The sequence below is a fragment of the Danio rerio genome, chromosome 8 (assembly GCF_049306965.1).
Source record: "Danio rerio strain Tuebingen ecotype United States chromosome 8, GRCz12tu, whole genome shotgun sequence".
NCBI lineage: Eukaryota > Metazoa > Chordata > Actinopteri > Cypriniformes > Danionidae > Danio > Danio rerio.
The window spans coordinates 103,001-125,000 of record NC_133183.1 but is presented as its reverse complement, the minus strand read 5'-3'; the positions used below and the strand labels follow the sequence as shown (position 1 = coordinate 125,000).

Genomic DNA, 22,000 nt, shown 5'->3' with positions numbered 1-22,000 from the left:
AGTGCTGCTTATATGATGTGTGAGTGACCCGTACAGCTTTACTCTAGACATTTGTACATAAATACAGTGAAAATCCGACAGTCTGAAACATTAAAAACACATTTGTTATCTTGTCAGTCGTCTAGACGGCTACTCCATGTTTCATTTCAGTATTTCATCATCAACCAAGGCAAGGCAAGTTTATTTATATAGCACATTTCATACACAGTGGCAATTCAAAGTGCTTTACATAAACAAGAATAAAAGAAACAAGTAAAATAAAAATAAAAACAAATAATTAAAATGCGTAAAAACAAAACAAAACATAACAACAGGTAAAATGTGATATAAAAGAATGAAGAAGAAGAGAAAAGCATGATAGTGTGATCTGTCGGACGCAGCACAGTGCTCATTCAGTAAAGGCACAGCTGAACAGATGTGTGTTCAGTCTTGATGTGAATGTGCCTAATGTTGGAGCACATCTGATCATTTCTGGAAGCTGACTCCAGCAGCAGGGGGCGCTGTTAGTGGCTGAAGGCAGATTCACCCTGTTTTGACTGAACTCTTGGAACTTCTAGTTTATTTGATCCTAAAGATCTGAGTGATCTGTTAGGTCTGTATTCAGTGAGCATATCTGTAATGTATTTAGCTTCAAGGCCATTTAGTGATTTATAGACCAGTAATAATACTTTAAAATCTATTCTGAATGTAACTGGCAGCCAGTGTAGAGACCTGAGGACAGATGTGATGTGCTCTGATTTTCTGGTTCTGGTTAGAATTCTGGCTGCAGCGTTCTGGATGAGCTGCAACTGTCTGACTGTCTTTTTAGGAAGACCAGTGAGGAGTCCATTACAGTAATCCACCCTGCTGCTGATGAAAGCATGAACAAGTTTCTCTAAATCTTCACTGGAAACAAAGCATCTGATTCTTGCTATGTTTTTGAGATGATAGTATGCTGATTTACTGACTGCTTTGACATGACTGTTGAAACTCAGATCTGACTCCAGAGTCACACCAAGATTCTTGACCTTATTGTTTGTCGTTTGACCTTTAGAGCCTAGGTACACATTCACCTTGAGAACCTCATCTCTGTTCCCAAACGCAATGACTTCAGTTTTCTCTTTGTTTAACTGAAGACAGTTTTGGCACATCCAATTGCTCATTTCATCGATGCACTGGCAGAGGGTGTCAATGGGGCTGTAGTCATTAGGCAGTAAGGCTAGGTAGATCTGAGGGTCATCAGCAGAGCTGTGGTAGGAGATTTGGTTCTGTCTCATTATTTGGCTCAGAGGGAGCATGTAAAGGGTGAACTGGAGAGGTGCCAGAATCGAGCCTTGTGGGACTCCACACGTCATGGGTATCCACTTCCACCTATGATCACCTATACTGACATGGTAACCTCTACCTTCTAGGTAAGATCTAAACCATTTGAGGACCGTGCCAGACAGCCCAACCCAGTTTTCCAGCCTATCCAGAAGTATGCTGTGATGGACAGTGTCAAATGCAGCACTGAGATCGAGCAATACCAGCACTGTTATTTTACCTGAATCTGTATTTAGGCGTATATCATTGATTATCTTTATAAGAGCGCTCTCTGTACTGTGATGTGCTCTGAACCCCGATTGAAAATTGTCTAAACACCCCCTGAAGTTTAAGAACTTGTTGACCTGGTGGAAAACAACTTCTTCAGTGATTTTGCCAATGAAAGGGAGATTTGAGATTGGCCTGTAATTGCTCAATAGGGTGTTATCCAGGTTGCTCTTCTTCAAGAGGGGTTTAACAACTGCAGTTTTAAGTGAGTTTGGAAAAATCCCTGAGAGAAGTGAATCATTTACCACTTTTAGAAGATCCATTTCTAAACAGGTAAACACCGTTTTGAAGAATGATGTGGGGAGCGTGTCAAGACTGCAGGTTGATGTTTTCATAACTTGCACAATTTCGAAAAATCCCTTCAGAATCATTATTAATAGGATTAAAGCATATCACTGATCTTCAGTCCTTCATTCATTTTCTTGTCAGCTTAGTCCCTTTATTAATCCGGGGTCGCCACAGCAGAATGAACCGCCAACTTATCCAGCAAGTTTTTATGCAGCGGATGCCCTTCCAGCTGCAACCCATCTCTGGGAAACATCCACACACACACTCATACACTACGGACAATTTAGCCGACCCAAATCACCTGTACCGCATGTGTTTGGACTGTGGGGGAAACCGGAGCACCTGGAGGAAACCCACACGAAGGCAGGGAGAACATGCAAACTCCACACTGAAACACCAACTGAGCCGAGGTTCGAACCAGCAACCCAGCGATCTTCCTGCTGTGAGGCGACAGCACTACCTCACTGCGCTACCTCACTGATAAAGGTGACCCGTCCTGTACTGGGCCATCAGTGAGGACATCGCAGACTGCCATGGATATGAGAACAGTACACTGTATTGTGTTCAAACAGAAAAGATGTCTGTGTGTTACCCACACATTTAAACAGAATCAGTGAAGCAGTGATCACATGACCCAGATATTCATATCCAACATGATCATACCATCAGAATCATGTACCAGCCCAGAACAGATCCAGCACCAGCAGAGACTCTTAACAGAACACAGCAAACCTCATCTGACAAAGATGGAGGAGCTCCTTTACCAACACACTGATCTGGGTTCAATAATACGCTGATCTGGGTTCAGTAATACGCTGATCTGGGTTCAGTAATACGCTGATCTGGGTTCAGTAATACACTGATCTGGGTTCAGTAAATCACCAACACACTGATCTGGGTTCAATAATACGCTGATCTGGGTTCAGTAATACGCTGATCTGGGTTCAGTAATACACTGATCTGGGTTCAGTAAATCACCAACACACTGATCTGGGTTCAGTAATACACTGATCTGGGTTCAGTAATACACTGATCTGGGTTCAGTAATACGCTGATCTGGGTTGATCGCCAGTGTTTTGGTTCCGCTGCTCTTTACTCTCATATAAATGATGTCCACTTTGCAAATCGCTCATTAATATGCAAATATATGCAGATGATGCTGTAAATGAGCTCAGGTACCCTCTGCATAAGGAGTGGGCAGGGCTGAATGAGTTTGAAACAGAGGTCTAGATGCTGAACTGTGGACTACAGCCATAATCCAGAATGCCTCATCACAGCACACTGTAGGGCAGCGCGGGGCACAGAGTAGCGCGGGGTTAAATCTAACGCAGAGTTTAAGGTATTTGCTCAGGGTTGACCATGGCATGCTTCCAGGGTTTTCACCACAGTGTCAGCAGACGTCTTCCTCACAATTATTGGAAAAGTTCCTCTAAATTTGAGTGAGAAGCACAGGAGAAAGCATTTGTGCAGCGTGACAGTATATGTTATTATAGTGGATATTGTTTTATTTTAAGTATGCGAGTAAACTCTTATATTGTCGTGTACCGTCTTCTAGGCTAAAAGATGAACTGCTTTTGAAAGATGTAGGAAACACACGGTGCCAGCCGGCCAGCTTTGAGGAGAACAGGACACAGCGGGGTAACTTATAACAGGGTGTTACCATTAAAGCACACACTGCTGGACACCGACTAAACGAACACGACGACTGCTGATTTTCCACTGTGATGTTGAGAACCCTGAAAATGAAAATGTTTTAATAGTAAATATTGTTTTAACATGAAAAAACACTTTATTGCTAATAATGCAAATAAATGCCTTGATTAACACTGGATAAATGGATAATAACGCAAACAGATTCAACGTGTTTATCCAATAAATAAATAAATAAATAAACGCACTGTGCTGTGTGGAATACAACAGAACTGAGCCATTACTGAGGAAATACAGCTGCTGAAGTAAACAGACATTAAATTAAGCGTGTGAATCTGCCTTTGTAAGCATGTGTACAGCTGACCCTGCAGGAGGGGTAAACAGTGGCACTTCTGCTCCGGCCACTTTTGGCACAGACAGCACAGGTGCGGCGGTCATACCTCCAGTGCTCATGTAGGACAGGCTGTGTGTGTTGTTGGTTAATAAATACGGTTTGTCTAACCCCATTACTTTCGTCATATTTGGCCAAAACCCAACAGTGTTGCTGTGAGCCCCGCTCTGCCCTGCTCTCCTCTACAGTATTCATTACTCCTGCAGGTATCCGAGTGTTCTTCATGCGGTGGCAAAGGTGAGTTCAGCCTCTGCCAGACTCCACTGCGCCCCCACTCGGTGTTTTCTGGTAGCACATGCGGAGTTTCTCTCAGAGTTTGTCCGCTTATGCTGTCTGATATATTATTACTGTGACCCTTAACAAACACTTCCTCCAGCTCCTCTGCTTTTCCCTCATAAGTCAGTATGTGTTCACCTGCTTTTAATAATACTGGAACTTACCTGAGCTGATCTCAGGACAGGTGTATGACTCTTCTTCTTAATGGCGGTGAGCATACAGCCTAAAGGTGCATTATCGCATTTAAGCTTTATTTAGGAGAATATCTTTACATTCCCACATGATTAAATACACTAATCAAGATAACACAGTTCTTATCTGAGCTCCTCTGTAAAATCATGATCTAATCATCTTAATAATGTAAATTAATCATCTCCTCATTACTCTGACTGCAGTGAAGCTCTTCAGCCTGTGATGGAGGAGTGCTGACACACACACACACACACACACACACACACACACGCACACACACATCTGTGTGGAGGATAATACAGCTGATAATATAACAGTAATGCAGTACAGCAGTGTATCTGTCGCTTTAGTAAACACTGATATTAAACAGAGTTGTGCTTCAGCTCGAGTCACCTGCTGAATCCTGCTCAGGTGTGTTCCCGATCACAGACACACACATGAGTGATCATCATCAGCTCTGAGCAGCCTTTCATCGAGAGTGACGCACACTGACGTAATTACGTACGAACGTGCAGCGTCAGCCGTCAAGCAACTTCCTTCTTCCGGTTGTCGTTCGAGGTAAGCTGCATTGATCACTGATCACCGTTATCGTGTGTAAAGTTTGTGTTTCGGCCTGCAGATGAGCAATATCTGATCAGGTTTGCGCGCACACACGTCTTAGAAGACCAGGGCTCTAGCTCGTGCCCGCAGCGCGCGTAACCGACCGGATACTGACATCCGGGTTCGTGAGCGAGCAGATTACTGTTATCGTTCTGTGTGTGTGTGTGTGTGTGTGTGTGTGTGTGTGTGTGTGTTTCTCTCGCTCTGTCTGTGTGTGTGTCTCTCTGTTTCTGTTTGTGTGTTTCTGTGTGTGTGTGTGTGTGATTGTTTATTTCTCACAGTGTGTGTGTGTGTGTGTGTTTCTGTCTCTCCCCCAGTAGCTCCTCCTCTTCATCATGGCTGGCTCCTCATCTTCGTGGCTCCTCCCACTATTTGTTCAGGTGGTGATGATGAAGGTGGGCTTAAGCTCCGCCTCTGAGCTGACCTTCGAGCTGCCGGACAACGCCAAGCAGTGTTTCTATGAGGACATCACCATCGGCACCAAGTGCACACTCGAGTTCCAGGTGCAGCACACACACACACACACACACACTCTCTCTGCTTTATGGGGTTGGTGTGGTTGTTTGGGCCGTTGTGAGTGTACTGATCTCGTTTGAGTGCTCAGTGGAAGCTGTAGCCCGGTGTGCTGTGCATTATGGGATGTGGTGTTTACACAGAGAGGGGGAACACCAGCTGAGGGGGGTGGTAATATGTGGGAAGATGAGCATGCTGCAGTTCAGCTAGATTAATTCACATCTCCTCCTGAAGAGACGTGTGATGCGCCTCCGCCGTCTGTAATGCAGTACAGCACTGTGTTCCAGCCGCGGCCGCGCTTCATCCTCCAGTCGTGGCTAGTCTAGAGAGATGTAAACACACTATATAGTGTACGGTGGTCGTCTCTCCAGAGTCTGAAGCACATTCTGTGTCTGCCGGTTTGTTTGCATGTGAATTCTGACCAATCGGTAAGCAGTTTAGGAAATGCGTTCAGTAACATCTGGCCAATGAGTGATGTGGATTTTGTCACATGACTGCACCAAAGCAGTCAGTGCGGTGTGAGTGTGCTTTAGGACGGCTGATCAGCAGTGTAGACTCATTCAGCCCTACTCTAGCTGGCTCCTGATTGGTTAACGCGGCGCGAGTGTCTGCCGAAGTTCAGATTTGCCATCGCGAGTGTTTCGCCTGTTCAGCACATCAACTGCACAAAACACTGGCGCAGCCGGCTGCAGGAGGCCTGAGCGCAGCCTAACAAGTACAAAACTGATGCTGTGAACACACACACACACACACACACGCACGCACGCACGCACGCACACACACACACACACACACACACACACACACACACACACTGAGCTGCTGATGCTGTTAACATGCGTGTGCTCCCTCAGCAGCCACACTTCCACTGTGGGGCCAGTGTGAGCAGGGCTTCTATCAGGACGATAGCCTGGGAGCAGTGAGGCTGAAATCATGTGGCGTTTCCACTGTCAGGCAAACCCCACAAGAACATCCCCAAATCAACCGTCACACACCCCGCCCACTCAATCAGCAGATGAAGCACAGCATCACATCATCACCACACTATTAAACTGAAGACAACTGACACACACAGATGAGCAGCACAGTATATGTCTATACGCACAGGCCTGTGTGCTTCATTCAGTGTAATCCTTTACTCGCTGACCCACTGTTGGCATCATGTGCTCTCGCCACTAGCGGAGGGACCCAGCACACCATCCATAATATAACACCACACAAATGCTCCGCTAATAACTCGCTATAAAGTGTAAAAGAAAGAAACCCAACTGCTCATGACATTAACCGAGCTGTGAAGCGAGCGCTCTTTGGCCCGGGGTCTGTTCTTCATACCTCGCTTAAATGATCTAAGATGATTTGGCAGATCCTGGATCTGTTCATCTTGATCACTCACTAATTTGATTCTTCAAACATGTTCACAAATCAGATTAAAGTGTCTGGAAGAGCTGGTCTGAGATCTGTGTGTGTTGTGAAGGACAGATCTGTCCATCCTCCAAACCATGATCAGCAGTGCAGCGATTGGCTGACGGCACAGCAGCGTAATGACATCATCTGATTAATATTCAATTATCCATTCATTCATTTTCTTGTCAGCTTAGTCCCTTTATTAATCCAGGGAATGAACCGGATGCCCTTCCAGCTGCAACCCATCTCTGGAAAACATCCACACACACATTCACACACACACACACACTACGGACAATTTAGCCTACCCAATTCACCTGTACCGCATGTTTTTGGACTGTGGGGGAAACCGGAGCACCCGGAGGAAACCCACACGAACATGCAAACTCCACACAGAAACACCAACTGAGCCGAGGCTCGAACCAGCAACCTTCTTGCTGTGAGGCGACAGCACTACCTACTGCGCCACTGCCTCGCCCTCAATTATCCATGTGAGCTAATTTACATCAGATTAGCAGTAAACGGTTTGTTAAATACGACACGCAGTAACTCTCCACATGTGTTGAGCTGCAGGCGTTACTCTCATCATGTATTTCAGTGTGTTCAGTTCTACATTTAGAGAAGATTTTCTGTATTATTGTAGTCTCGGCCTACTCAGGTTTTGGGGATAACTGTTTAAGTTAATTGTTTAATGAACCTGCTCCTACGCAGGCTTGAGCCACCAGAACCGTTACTATGACAACAACTCTCAGATGAGTTTTGAAGAACGAAACGATCCTGGATCATGTCAGATCATCAATAACCAAATCCAGCTCACTGAGGCTCCGTTTACACTAGTGCATTTTAGTTTGAAAACGGCGTTTTAGATCAAAAACGATCCGCGTCCACACTAGCGCTTCACCTGGCGTCTCTGAACATATCTCCGTCAACACTACGCCACCAAAAACGTACGTCACGTCACCATTCGCGCACTCTGGGAACGCGCGTTCTAGTATAAACAGGAAGCATGCGTCTCGCTCGGCATTTGGTTATTGTTAGTCAACAAATGCCGGTTGAACTATGAACGCGATGGCCAAGAAAGCAAGAGAGGGATTTTTGTGGACAGACGACATCATGTGATAGGGGCTTGACGAATAAGGGGAGGATACGCAATGACACAAAAGCCCCAATCAGGTAGCGAATCTCAGCAGCTCCGCCTCCGTTTCCAGATGTCTCCGTTTTCCCTCATCCACACTGAGACGCAGCAGCAGCGCTTCAGAATGAAAACCGCAACCGCAATAATCAAACTCTTGGGAAAAACTGTGGTCGGAACCAAAGTTCACAGGTCTGTGTTCTCTGAACTCCTCTCAAGCGGTGGACTTCTTCATTCTGATTGGTTGCTGCTGAACCGTGTCATAGCTCATACTATAAATTTGACTTCATTTTAACTCTCCTCGACACCCACACAGGAGAAGACGCGCCGCGCTGTTCCTCGCCGCCGGTTCTCGTTAAAAATGAATGACTTCTGGCTACTTTGACGCTCTCGCCGCTTTCGGTTTGTGATCGCTCCTCAGTTTGTGAAGGCTTCCCCGCGTTGTCGCTCCAACACGCCTGCCTTCCCCGCTCCTCAATTTGTGACGCTGCTGTGTGTTTAATGTGGTGTAGAGATTATTCTGTTATTGCATTATTGAGGAGGAACATCACTTATTAGATGAAACTGCTGGATTATTCCTGCAACAGCCGGTCATTTATAAGGGAAACAGGAGCGCGATCATGAGCAGAAGAGCCCAGCCGGTACAGTGTTGATGGAGAATCCTAAACTGAGCAGCTGGAGGTTTACTTTCCCTCATTGACTGATTTGTTTGCAGCATGTACTCGTGTGTGTGTGTGTGTGTGTGTGTGTGTGTGTGTGTGTGTGTGTGTGTGTGTGTGTGTGATCAGAAAACTAGTGTAATGGCAGCACGTCATCTTTACCAGACTCGGGCAAACTCCTCCTCTCCTTTCACTCCGCCCGAAGCCCCAGCTGGCCCTCTTTGGCCCAAGGTATTTGGCGGGTCGAAAAGGCTGGCCACTGACCCTGAGGAAACCCGCTTTGGCCCGATCAGGCCCCTGAAGTGACAGCGCAAACACGACTGGCCCTGACCCACTCACTCCTGGCACAATGGTGGAAACACTGCTAGTGTGTGTGTGTGTGTGTGTGTGTGTGTGTGTGTGTGTGTGGTGTTGCCATGGCTCACTCTGTGTGTGTGTGTGTTTGTTTGTGTGTGTGTGTGTGTGTGTGTGTGTGTGTGTGTGTGTGTGTGTGTGTGTGTGTACGCTCTCACAGGTGGTCACCGGGGGCCACTATGACGTGGACTGCCGGCTGGAGGACCCCGAGGGGACGGTGCTCTACAAGGAGATGAAGAAGCAGTACGACAGCTTCACCTTCAGTGCCGCTCGCAACGGAACCTACAAGTTCTGCTTCAGCAACGAGTTCTCCACCTTCACACACAAGACCGTCTACTTCGACTTCCAGGTGGGAGACGACCCGCCGCTCTTCCCCAACGAGAACCGGGTCACGGCACTGACACAGGTGAGGTGGAGATGCACACACACACACACACACACACACACGCTGCTGGACCACACTCCTCTTCACTACATCACACACCTGAGAACACTTCAGAATTTATGAATTTAGATTGTGTGTGTGTGTGTGTGTGTGTGTTATCGTGTCTCACTCTGCTGTTGTTCCAGATGGAGTCAGCGTGTGTGTCGATCCATGAGGCGCTGAAGTCGGTGATGGACTATCAGACACACTTCCGGCTGCGCGAGGCTCAGGGCCGCAGCCGCGCTGAAGACCTGAACAGCAGAGTGGCCTTCTGGTCGGTCGGGGAGGCGCTGATCCTGCTGGTGGTGAGCGTCAGTCAGGTGCTGCTGCTGCGCTCCTTCTTCTCCGACCGCAAGACCACCACCACCCGCATGGGCTCCTGAAGAACCCTGGAGGAATGCTGCAGCTGCACACGCACCCTGCAGACCAAACATCACCCTAATTTATTCTGTGTGTGTGTGTGTGTGTGTGTGAATTATCGGATGCGCAGACGCTTCATCATAAACAGTAGTTCAGTTTCCACAGAGCAACACACACACACACACACTCTCACACTCACACACACACGCACACACTCACACACACTCATTTATTTGCTGTATGATGTCAGAAATAATCCGTTGTGTTGTTCTGATGTGATCGGTGTGTTTTATATTAGTTGTGCTTCTGTTTTGTTTTTAATAGTGGTGTGTGTTGTTTATTTTCTTGTTGATTTGGGTTAATAAATGTGGAGGAAGATCTCACGGCTCTTCACTGACTCCTCAGAGGATCTCACACATTCAGACACAACCATTCCCTTGTGTGTGTGTGTGTGTGTGTGTGTGTGTGTGTGTGTGTGTGTGAGAGAGAATGTAAAAATAAAACTGGTTGGATCTGTTCGTCTTGACTGCAGTAATTGAGTGTCGTGCTGTTCCTGGATCAGTGCTGTTCCTCTGCGCTCCTCTAGCGGGCGCTGTCCGCCTGAGAGCTGTGTTTGACGGCTGGTTTGTCTCAGCGCTTCTGTCCGCCGACGCTCGTCATTAGTGACTGAAACACGACTGTTTTCTCTCGCACCGGAGGCGCGTCGTCCGTCCGCGGTGTTCTGGCGCGCGCGTCGTGACTGCTGCGTTACCTTTAAATGGAAAGGCTTTATGCGCGGCGCTGATTGGCCCGTCGAGCTGTCAATCACTCGCGGGAGGCGGAACCCTCGGGCCGCTGCTGCTTCAGACGCGCGTCCAGGCGAAACGGAGCCTCGAACTGACGGCAGAAATGGACAGAAATAAAGCAAAAAGCCGAAATCCGGAGCTTCAGAGTGGGTTAGTGTCGCGCTGAGGGGCGTTAAACGCAGAGGATCGCGCTCCAGCGCACAGGAAGCGGAGGAGGAAGCGCCGCAGCGACGCGCTATTTTTATCTTTTTGTGGTTTTGGACTCGACATGAGCTAAAGTTCCGTCAGCTCACCGACTGACACCCGACCACACCGAGCAGCCGGTCAGCACGGAGAAACGGGCCGTTACCGGACACCGAGGCCGGGGGAGCGAGCGCAGCGGTGAGGCCTATAAACACATTAAACACCGATGTTGATTACAGGAGGAAGCCGAGCTTTACACACCGATTATTCCGTCAGAGAGCGAGCTTTACCCGCCGTAGTCCCCCGCACCGGACGGTAACCGTGTGTCTAAACCGAGCACTGGTCGTGTTTTTACAGTTCTCTAATAAATAAACACGGGATGCTGTCTGCCGAGGATTGACACACACTTCTGATTTATTCGCTCACTAACACTGATATAATATTACAGAGACTCTGCCTGAACTGAACTCAGATCAGTGCTGATCTACTTCCCGACATGATCATAACACTCATCCCTGTGCGGGTATTCCCGATATGAGCAGAGCCAGTCAGTGCTGCTGCTGTTTGACTACAGTATACTGGAGCTCTGCCGTCTGTATTGCTGTAAAGCCAAACTCCTGTTCAGCAAATGAAGACTTTAACTCGTGTTTAGCGTCCACATGACCTCAGACTGTCGCGTTTAGTATGCTGTTGACATTGTCAGTGCTAGGGAGAACAAGCGATGATGAAAACTAACCCAACAGTCAAAATCTGCAGCAGCAGTCATGCTCTGATTGGCCGAATAATTCCTAGCCACGCCTCTCCAACCGTCAGTTTGCTGTGAGTGAAATCGAGCAGCTCATGCTGGAAACACTAATTATTTACAATGATTATTAAATTAACATTGAACTGTGTGTTATTAACGTCGACACCTCCCACAGCACTAAACCCAACCAACAGTAGTGTGCGCATTGTCTGCATAGTGCTTCAGACTGTAGTGTGTAAGTGAAAGGCGGAGCTCAAAATAAACCCCGCCCCCTGCTCAATATTCAGTTAAGCTGGAACACGTCATCATGCTGGAATAAACAACACCACAGTTCCGGCTCACGCAGACGTCAACACCGGAAATCTGTTAGTAGAATGGCCATATCGGACGACTTTACACACAAAGCTTCTATCACAGTGTTAGAGTCGGCCTCTGAGTGTCTGTCGCTATAGTCTTCTGTACCTGCCCACAGGGGTGCCCACCTCACATGCAGGAGAGCGAACACTTGCTCATCACGCTGGACATGTTTTGAAGACTGAAATGTGTGAAGCTAAGTTAGTTTAGTGTTTTTGCTAGCAGGAAGTGGCTAGGCAACCGAGGCACACACATTGCAAGTCACTGGGAGAGAATGCTACACTAAAATGTCTCTGGTTTGAGTCCCGGCTGGGTCAGTTGGTGTTTCTGTGTGGAGTTTGCATGTTCTCCCCGTGTTGGTGTGGGTTTCCTCCAGGTGCTCCGGTTTCCCCCACAGTCCAAACACATGCGCTATAGGGGAACTGATCAACTGATAAACTGGCCGTAGTGTATGACTGTGTGTGTGTTTCCCAGTAGTGGGTTGCGGCTGAAAGGGCATCCGCTGTGTAAAACATATACTGGAATAGTTGGCGGTTCATTCCACTGTGGCGACCCCTGGTAAATAAATGGGCTAAGCCGAAGGAGAATGAATGGATTTTTATTCTGTAACACTGTCAGAAACACACACACACACACACACACACACACACACACACACACACACACACACACACACACACACACACACACACAGGAAGAGTCGGGGTACATCACTGGCGTGTGGGTTTATTTGAACTATTATATTAATTTATAAAATGTCAGCGTGAGTCTTCAGCAGCTGGTGTGTTACACCACACTGAGTGCTAATGCTGTGTTGTGTTATTAGGACGCAGCCTCAGGGAACCCTATGCCATGGATCTGAAGACCGCAGTCTTCAACGCCGCCCGCGACGGCAAGCTGAAGCTGCTGCAGAAGCTGCTGGAGAACAAGAGCGACCGCGAGGTGCTGAAACTGATGGCGGAGAAGACCAACGGAGCCACGCCGCTGCTGATGGCGTCCCGCTACGGGCACCTGGAGCTGGTGGAGTTCCTGATGGAGTGCTGCTGCGCGCCCGTGGAGCTCGGCGGATCCGTTAACTTCGACGGTGAGGTGATCGAGGGCGCGCCGCCGCTGTGGGCCGCCTCCGCTGCAGGACACCTGAAGGTGGTGCAGTCTCTGCTGGGCCACGGAGCCTCCGTTAACAACACCACCCTCACCAACTCCACCCCGCTGCGCGCCGCCTGCTTCGACGGACATCTGGACATTGTGCGCTACCTGGTGGAGCACCAGGCGGACCTTGAGGTGGCAAACCGGCATGGGCACACCTGCCTGATGATCTCCTGCTATAAAGGCCACCGTGAGATCGCACAGTTCCTGCTGGAGAAAGGAGCCGACGTCAACCGCAGGAGCGTCAAAGGTGGAGTTCTGCTATTATCACTGATCATATACACCTGCAAACACATCACTGCACACCTGCATCCTCATCACCTGCATCCACATCACTGCACACCTGCATCCTCATCACTGCACACCTGCAAACACATCACTGCACACCTGCATCCTCATCACTGCACACCTGCATCCTCATCACTGCACACCTGCAAACACATCACTGCACACCTGCATCCACATCACTGCACACCTGCAAACACATCACTGCACACCTGCAAACACATCACTGCACACCTGCATCCACATCACTGCACACCTGCATCCTCATCACTGCACACCTGCAAACACATCACTGCACACCTGCATCCTCATCACTGCACACCTGCATCCTCATCACTGCACACCTGCAAACACATCACTGCACACCTGCATCCACATCACTGCACACCTGCAAACACATCACTGCACACCTGCAAACACATCACTGCACACCTGCATCCACATCACTGCACACCTGCAAACACATCACTGCACACCTGCAAACACATCACTGCACACCTGCATCCACATCACTGCACACCTGCAAACACATCACTGCACACCTGCATCCACATCACTGCACACCTGCAAACACATCACTGCACACCTGCAAACACATCACTGCACACCTGCATCCACATCACTGCACACCTGCATCCACATCACTGCACACCTGCATCCACATCACTGCACACCTGCAAACACATCACTGCATACCTGCAAACACATCACTGCACACCTGCATCCACATCACTGCACACCTGCATCCACATCACTGCATACCTGCAAACACATCACTGCACACCTGCATCCACATCACTGCATACCTGCATCCACATCACTGCATACCTGCAAACACATCACTGCACACCTGCATCCTCATCACTGCATACCTGCAAACACATCACTGCACACCTGCATCCACATCACTGCACACCTGCAAACACATCACTGCATACCTGCAAACACATCACTGCACACCTGCATCCACATCACTGCACACCTGCATCCACATCACTGCACACCTGCATCCACATCACTGCATACCTGCAAACACATCACTGCATACCTGCAAACACATCACTGCACACCTGCATCCACATCACTGCATACCTGCAAACACATCACTGCACACCTGCAAACACATCACTGCACACCTGCATCCTCATCACCCGCATCAACATCACTGCACACCTGCATCCACATCACTGCACACCTGCATCCACATCACTGCACACCTGCATCCACATCACTGCACACCTGCATCCTCATCACCTGCATCCTCTTCACCCGCATCCACATCACTGCACACCTGCAAACACATCACTGCACACCTGCATCCACGTCACTGCACACCTGCATCCACGTCACTGCACACCTGCAAACACATCACCTGCAAACACATCACTGCACACCTGCATCCACATCACTGCACACCTGCATCCTCATCACCCGCATCCACATCACTGCACACCTGCAAACACATCACTGCACACCTGCATCCACATCACTGCACACCTGCATCCACATCACTGCACACCTGCATCCACATCACTGCACACCTGCAAACACATCACTGCACACCTGCAAACACATCACTGCACACCTGCATCCACATCACCTGCATCCACATCACTGCACACCTGCAAACACATCACTGCACACCTGCATCCACATCACCTGCATCCACATCACTGCACACCTGCAAACACATCACTGCACACCTGCATCCACATCACCTGCATCCACATCACTGCACACCTGCATCCACATCACTGCACACCTGCAAACACATCACTGCACACCTGCATCCACATCACCTGCATCCACATCACTGCACACCTGCATCCACATCACTGCACACCTGCAAACACATCACTGCACACCTGCATCCACATCACTGCACACCTGCAAACACATCACTGCACACCTGCATCCACATCACTGCACACCTGCAAACACATCACTGCACACCTGCATCCACATCACCTGCATCCACATCACTGCACACCTGCATCCACATCACTGCACACCTGCAAACACATCACTGCACACCTGCATCCACATCACCTGCATCCACATCACTGCACACCTGCAAACACATCACTGCACACCTGCAAACACATCACTGCACACCTGCAAACACATCACTGCACACCTGCAAACACATCATTGCACACCTGCATCCACATCACTGCATACCTGCATCCACATCACTGCACACCTGCATCCACATCACCTGCATCCACATCACTGCACACCTGCATCCACATCACTGCACACCTGCATCCATACCAAAGTGTGTACATGCACAATATTCACATCACACACTCTGCAGTGTTGATAATTACCCAGAATGCCATGAAAACAGGCGGTGTTGCTGACATGGCATTAAACAAAAGCACATTATGATGATGATGATGATGATGATGATGATTATCCAGGAAGCAGCAGCAGTTAACCCCACTACACTGTGACTAATATCTGCTCATGGAGAGTATGAAGTGCATTATGGGATGTTGATCTCTGCTCTGTTCACTCTGCAGTTTATGAATATTATTCTGTATAAGAGGTCAGATCCAGAGGAGTAAGAGTGTAGATCAGCAGATAGAGTGCTGCAGTTTAGTGTAATACACAACACCAACACACACTCCACAGCACTGCACACCAACACACGTGCAGGACACACTCTCCATCACACTGTTCAAGGCTAATGGCCGCTGGAGGAATTGAGCTGAAGGGTGTTTCAGCACATGCTAGCATCATCTCAAGCTCATTTAAAGCATGTGGGCGCCTTAACAGAGATTATTTGTATTTGATAGCAGAACTATATTGATTACACTGTGGTACAACTTCACATTATTAGACATTCTTCCTCAATACTGTTGGAATATCCAGAATCCCTGAAGCAGGCTCTGTTCATCCTGTGTGTGTGTGTGTGTGTGTGTGTGTGTGTGTTCATTCTGTTATTCTTCTTGATCAACACACTCCTCATGCGTTCCCTACACAACTGTCATCATGTCAAATTCTGAATATCGTCCAGATGAGTTCCTTACATCAGCTTATGGAGCGACAGTAATATCTGAAATAAACAGCTTTATGGCTCAGGACAGTGGATCAGTCTTCAGCTACAGACAGACACTGAATAATCCTGACAAATAAGAGTGCAGACGCCTTTACTCTGTACATCATTCAACAAACAGACTCTATTCAAGTTCAGCATGTGCAGATGATCACAGACGCTCCGTTATGGAGAAACTCCACAGTGGTGTGTGTGTGTGTGTGTGTGTGTGTGTGTGTGTGTCCTCAATATAAACTCAGCACTGCAGGTCCTGTGAGGTGGATATCGCTGATACACACATTGCGATGCTGAAACCGTATATAGTGCTGCCTTATGCTGAGTTCAGGCTGGGGGTGTTGACAGTAGTCGTGTCACAGGTGTGTTCACACTGCATGAGTCTGTGGGCTAGTGCTCCATCACTGCTGTGTTCAGCGACCGTTCACTCTGCATGACTTTACTATAGGAAGATTCACGACAACTTCATTCAAACTACGTCTCACAACCAAACACACGTCGCATATCTTTTGTTATTAACCACATAATGAGACAGAAGACTTTACATTTAGTCATTTAGCAGACACTTTTATCCAGAGCGACTTACAAATGAGGACAAGGAAGCAACTTACACAACTATAAGAGCAACAGTGAAGAAGTGCTGTAGGCGAGTTTCAGGAGTGTGAAGTGTAAGAAGTAAAACATTAGTATTTTTGTTTTTGTGGCAGTTAGTGGAGGAGTCAGAGAGGAATTGCAGATTAGTGAGGGAAGTGGAGACTAAATAGTTGAGTTTTTAGTGGTTTCTTGAAGACAGCGAGTGACTCTGCTGTTTAATGGTAAATGTACATATGTGCTCATCTGGGTTTGAAGGGAATCAGCGGTTTCTCCTCAACTTTTTCTCTTTTGACCCGGTTGTGATTTTGCTCACGACACTTAAAACAGACACACTGCTGCTTAATATACACTAGTTTATCCTCCATTTCTTGGGTCCTAATAAACTGAAGATGAGCACTTTTCACTTCTCCTCATCCTCCCGCTGGCCTGCAGGCACACACACACACACACACACTAGTGGATGCTGCTCTCTGATTGGCTGTAGGTGATTGCTGATGTTATTTCCAGTCAGAACTCATTTCACACTGCATGATGTGAACCGCCGACAGCTCCAGATGATCAGCACGCCAAATATCTCCTGGCCATCGGCGACTCACCGGGGATTCTCTCTAGGGATGTCCCGATCCGATATTGATATCGAAAATTCGTCCAATATCAGTGCAAAAACTATACTGGACTGCTTATATCAGAGATTTTTAACACAGTCCGATATAGTTTTTTGAACTGATATCAGATGAATTTCCGATATCAATATCTAACACTATCTGATACTCTCCAGACTCCGTTACAGCTATTCTTTATTTAATTTTTTTTTTACTTGAACACTCAGAAAGGAACAGTGTCATGTAAAATGCTCAACATCTTTGTTGTTTTCATTGTGTGTTAAATAAGAATAAGAAATCATTCTGCTGCTGATGGGCATTACAGTTTAACAGAAAGAATGGTGTTACTTTCGGGCAGAAGGAAATGTAATTAGAGACATTCCCATGTTTAACTCTTCTTTAAAAAGCCCAGAAAGATAGCGTGCTCTGATAAACAGTGTCAGCTTTGCACATCAGTTTGCTGTTATGTACATTGTCTAATTTCCCCATGTGGGCAGTAGTGTGGAGTCTGTGCAAATATAATGAATTTTCATCAATAAAATTATTCTTAAAAGTCACATTATTTCAAGTGCTGTGGAGAAAAGGTGTTTCAATGCAGCCTCTGCGAGTATTTTTATGTTAAAGATAATATGTGCAATATATATTATTATACAATTAATAATGTTTGGGAACACTGATACAGCCATAATCTTCTTATGATACAAACACAGATGAATAGCTCTGATCATGTAAATGTTTGTACTAACCATACTGCCCATTTTATTAACTTAACAATAAATTATTTCTGCTGCCCTGTGGGAAAGATATTTTTCAGCTCATCTGGATCAAAAATTCATCAAATAGCTGTGTGTGTAAAATTGAAATTGTGGACACTGAACCTTTAGCAGTTGTTCAATTAACAATATTTTTTCTAATGTTCTGCTCTCAGCAGTTTCCACTCTTTGCTGATGATAAAAAATGAACAACTGAAGTGACCTTTAATTAATTTTAATTAACTTTAATTTTGCACTTTAAAAATGCATATTTTGTTTATTCAATTAGGATATTTTTCAGGGTCTTAATATTTATTCTTTAATTCTTTTTATATATTCTTAGTTCACATTTATGCAATCAATAGTTCATAAACTGGTTGTTTTTTCCATATTCACTGTTGCTGACTTGTTCTCAGTTTGATCTTGCCGTTCAGACATTCCACTCAACCAAATGGTGAAAGTAAAGTGTTCATGATTTGTGCTGATATCGGATTTATATCGGTATCAGTTCATACTGAAGGCTGCAATATCGGTATCGTATCTGAAGTTAAAATGTTGTATCGGGACATCCCTAATTCTCTCAGATCGGGTCTTTGATAGTTCACACTGTGTGCTGAACATCTCCTGCAGCTCCTCACACCACTGACACACGCTTCTGATCCATATGACGTGTTCCTGTGTACACACACAGCGTTCGGCTTTCTCACAGCTCTGCCAATGAGCTCCAGTGCAGCAAATATACAGCCAATGAGAAGGGGGGGGGGCATGTCAGACATTAGAGGGCATTTGATTGGTCAGGAGAAACTGAAGTATAAGTAGACGGCAAACAATCCCTGATCCATTCAGGCGGCAGAGACGAACTGCAGACTGTAGACGTGTACATCAGACTCAAACCTGCTACAGGTGAACTGGACACACTGGATTAAAGATATCCTGAAGACTGACACACTGACTAAAACACGACTTTAATTAGACGTCACTGGACCATGAAGCTTGTGTGTTTGAACTGTTCCTGATCACTGTGCTCTTAGACTGCTCTGTGTTGCTGCTGTGTTTAATGATGTGTGTGTGTGTGTGTGTGTGTTCTGTCCTGAAGGAAACACCGCTCTACACGACTGCGCAGAATCGGGGAGCCTGGAGATCATGAAGATGCTGCTGAAGTTCGGCGCCAGCATGGAGAAGGACGGCTACGGGATGACGCCGCTGCTGTCGGCCAGCGTGACGGGTCACACCAACATCGTGGACTTCCTGACGGCGCACCCGCAGACGGGCCTGGCGGAGCGCATCAGTGCGCTGGAGCTGCTGGGAGCCACGTTTGTGGACAAGAAGCGTGACCTGCTGGGGGCGCTGCAGTACTGGAAGCGGGCGATGGAGCTGCGGCACAGCGAGGCCGACTGCATGCGGAGGGAGGAGCCGCTGGAGCCGGAGCCGGCGTACGACTGCAGCCGCGAGGTGTCGACGGCGGAGGAGCTGGACGGGCTGATCGCAGACCCCGATGACATGCGCATGCAGGCGCTGCTGATCCGCGAGCGCATCCTGGGCCCCGCCCACCCCGACACCTCCTACTACATCCGCTACCGCGGCGCCGTCTACGCCGACTCGGGGAACTTCGAGCGCTGCATCCGGCTGTGGAAGTACGCGCTGGACATGCAGCAGAGCAACCTGGAGCCGCTGAGCCCCATGACCGCCAGCAGCCTGCTGTCCTTCGCCGAGCTCTTCTCCTTCATGCTGCAGGACCGAGCCAAAGGCCTGCTGGGCGCCGGCGTGTCCTTCCAGCAGCTGATGGAGATCCTGTGCCGCAGCGTGCTGGAGATCGAGCGCGCCGTCAAGCAGCCGCGGCCCAGCCCCGACCCCGACCCGGCGCAGCTCAGCAAGCTGCTGTCCATCATCCTGCACCTGATCTGCCTGCTGGAGAAGCTGCCGTGCTCGCCGGAGCAGGACCAGCACAAGAAGGAGACCATCTACCGCTTCCTGAAGCTGCAGGCCTGCGGGAGGAACGGCTTCAGCCCGCTGCACCTGGCCGTGGACCGCAACACCACCTGCGTGGGCCGCTACCCCGTCTGCAAGTTCCCGTCGCTGCAGGTGGCGTCGGTGCTGCTGGAGTGCGGAGCGGACGTCAACAGCCGAGACCTGGACGACAACAGCCCGCTGCACGTGGCGGCGTCCAACAACCACCCGGACATCATGAAGCTGCTGATCTCCGGCGGGACGCACTTCGACAGCACCAACGCCCTGCAGCAGACGGCCTGCGACCTGCTGGACCACACGCAGCTGGCCAAGAGCCTGATCCAGCCCATCAACCACACCACGCTGCAGTGCCTGGCGGCCCGCGCCATCATCCGGCACCGGCTGGTGTACCGCGGGAGCATCCCGGAGCGGCTGGAGGCGTTCGTGCTGCTGCACAGATAGTGTGAGCTGCGTGTGTGTGTGTGTGTGTGTGTGCGCGCTCCTGCGTCTCCGTCTGCAGATTCACCATAAGTGCTTTACTCCTCTATGCACAGCCGGATCCGCGGGACTCTTGTGTGCGTCTGGACTCTGCTGTCGGCTGTTCCGGGTTTGTTTCCTGCTGTTTCTCTCCCGCTCCACACACTGACTGAGTCTGAGCTGTAACACACAGCCGACACTAAACGCATGAGTTTACTGACCAGAACACGAGCAGCGCCACGTTACCGGGCTGATTTTAGATGATGATGATGATGAAGAGTCGGGGATCCTCCGCTCTCTGTAGTTTACGTTCATCTCTGCAGTTTGAACTCAAGGGCTTCTGCTTCTCTACAGACACTAGTAGATGACAGCGATGTACAGTGAGGACTCGCACTTTAATGCAGTGAACTTTCATATTGATATGATGATGATGATGATGATGATGATGATGATGATGATGATGATGATGATGATAGCGTAACGCTTGCTGACGTCTAGAGCATCAATGACAATAAACCTCTGTTGCACCTGAGCCTGCCGCCGCCGCTGTGTGTGCTCATTTCCACAATCATACACACTCTTACTGTGTGTGTGTGTGTGTGTGTGTGTGTTTGTGTGTGTTTGTGTGTGTTTGTGTGTGTGTGTGTGTGTGTGTGTGTGTGTGTGTGTGTGTGTGTGTGTGTTTGTGTGTGTTTGTGTGTGTGTGTGTGTGTGTGTGTGTGTGTGTGTGTGTGTGTGTGTGTGTGTGTGTGTGTGTGTGTGGTGTACAGGTGAGCTGCTCTGATCTACAGCTCTCATCATATAAGCATCATCTGTTAGGTCCGCTGTCCTGCAGGGTTTAGCTCCAGCTTGCCTCAGCACACCTGCCTGGCTGTCTTACGTACACCTAGTAAGAGCTTGCTCAGCTTGTTCAGGTGTGTTTGATCAGGGTTGGAGCTGAAATCTGCAGGACGCCGGCCCTCCAGGGATTAGTCTGGTGACCGCTGTGTTAGTGAAGGCTGACGCTGCAGTTCAGTCTGGTGTTTCCTCTGCAGATGCAGCAACGTGATGATGATGATGATGATGATGATGATGATGATGATGATGATGATGATGATGAAGACGACTGCAACACTGATTCATCTTCATCACAGAGCTCTGGACACTGCAATATCAGGCTTCTGCTTCTTTCTTACTCTGAGTTTGTGTCTTGTGTCTGGTCCAAACATCTGACATCCTCTTCTACACAGTGCAGTGTTGATTTCAGGAATAATGATGCAGAAT

General features: G+C 48.2%; 2 protein-coding genes across 6 annotated transcripts; both read left to right on the top strand.

Annotated features, from left to right (window-relative positions):
- Positions 1–4,839: 4,839 nt before the first annotated feature.
- On the top strand, positions 4,840–10,192 carry tmed7 (transmembrane p24 trafficking protein 7). 4 transcript variants are annotated; one of them, NM_001313710.1, is made up of 4 exons: positions 4,840–4,924; positions 5,287–5,469; positions 9,189–9,434; positions 9,599–10,192. In NM_001313710.1, exons 2-4 carry the CDS (start codon positions 5,302–5,304, stop codon positions 9,833–9,835), a joined length of 651 nt encoding a protein of 216 aa, NP_001300639.1. In that variant the 5' UTR covers positions 4,840–4,924; positions 5,287–5,301; the 3' UTR covers positions 9,836–10,192. The 4 variants fall into 4 exon arrangements, with proteins under 4 accessions (NP_001300639.1, NP_998077.2, NP_001300638.1 ...); NM_212912.2 differs by having other exon boundaries at positions 5,284–5,469; NM_001313709.1 differs by having other exon boundaries at positions 4,915–5,087.
- A 402-nt stretch (positions 10,193–10,594) lies between these two features.
- fem1c (fem-1 homolog c) lies at positions 10,595–21,269 on the top strand. 2 transcript variants are annotated; one of them, XM_073909210.1, is made up of 3 exons: positions 10,595–11,599; positions 12,706–13,275; positions 19,410–21,269. In XM_073909210.1, exons 2-3 carry the CDS (start codon positions 12,732–12,734, stop codon positions 20,720–20,722), a joined length of 1,857 nt encoding a protein of 618 aa, XP_073765311.1. In that variant the 5' UTR covers positions 10,595–11,599; positions 12,706–12,731; the 3' UTR covers positions 20,723–21,269.
- The last annotated feature ends 731 nt before the right edge of the window (positions 21,270–22,000 follow it).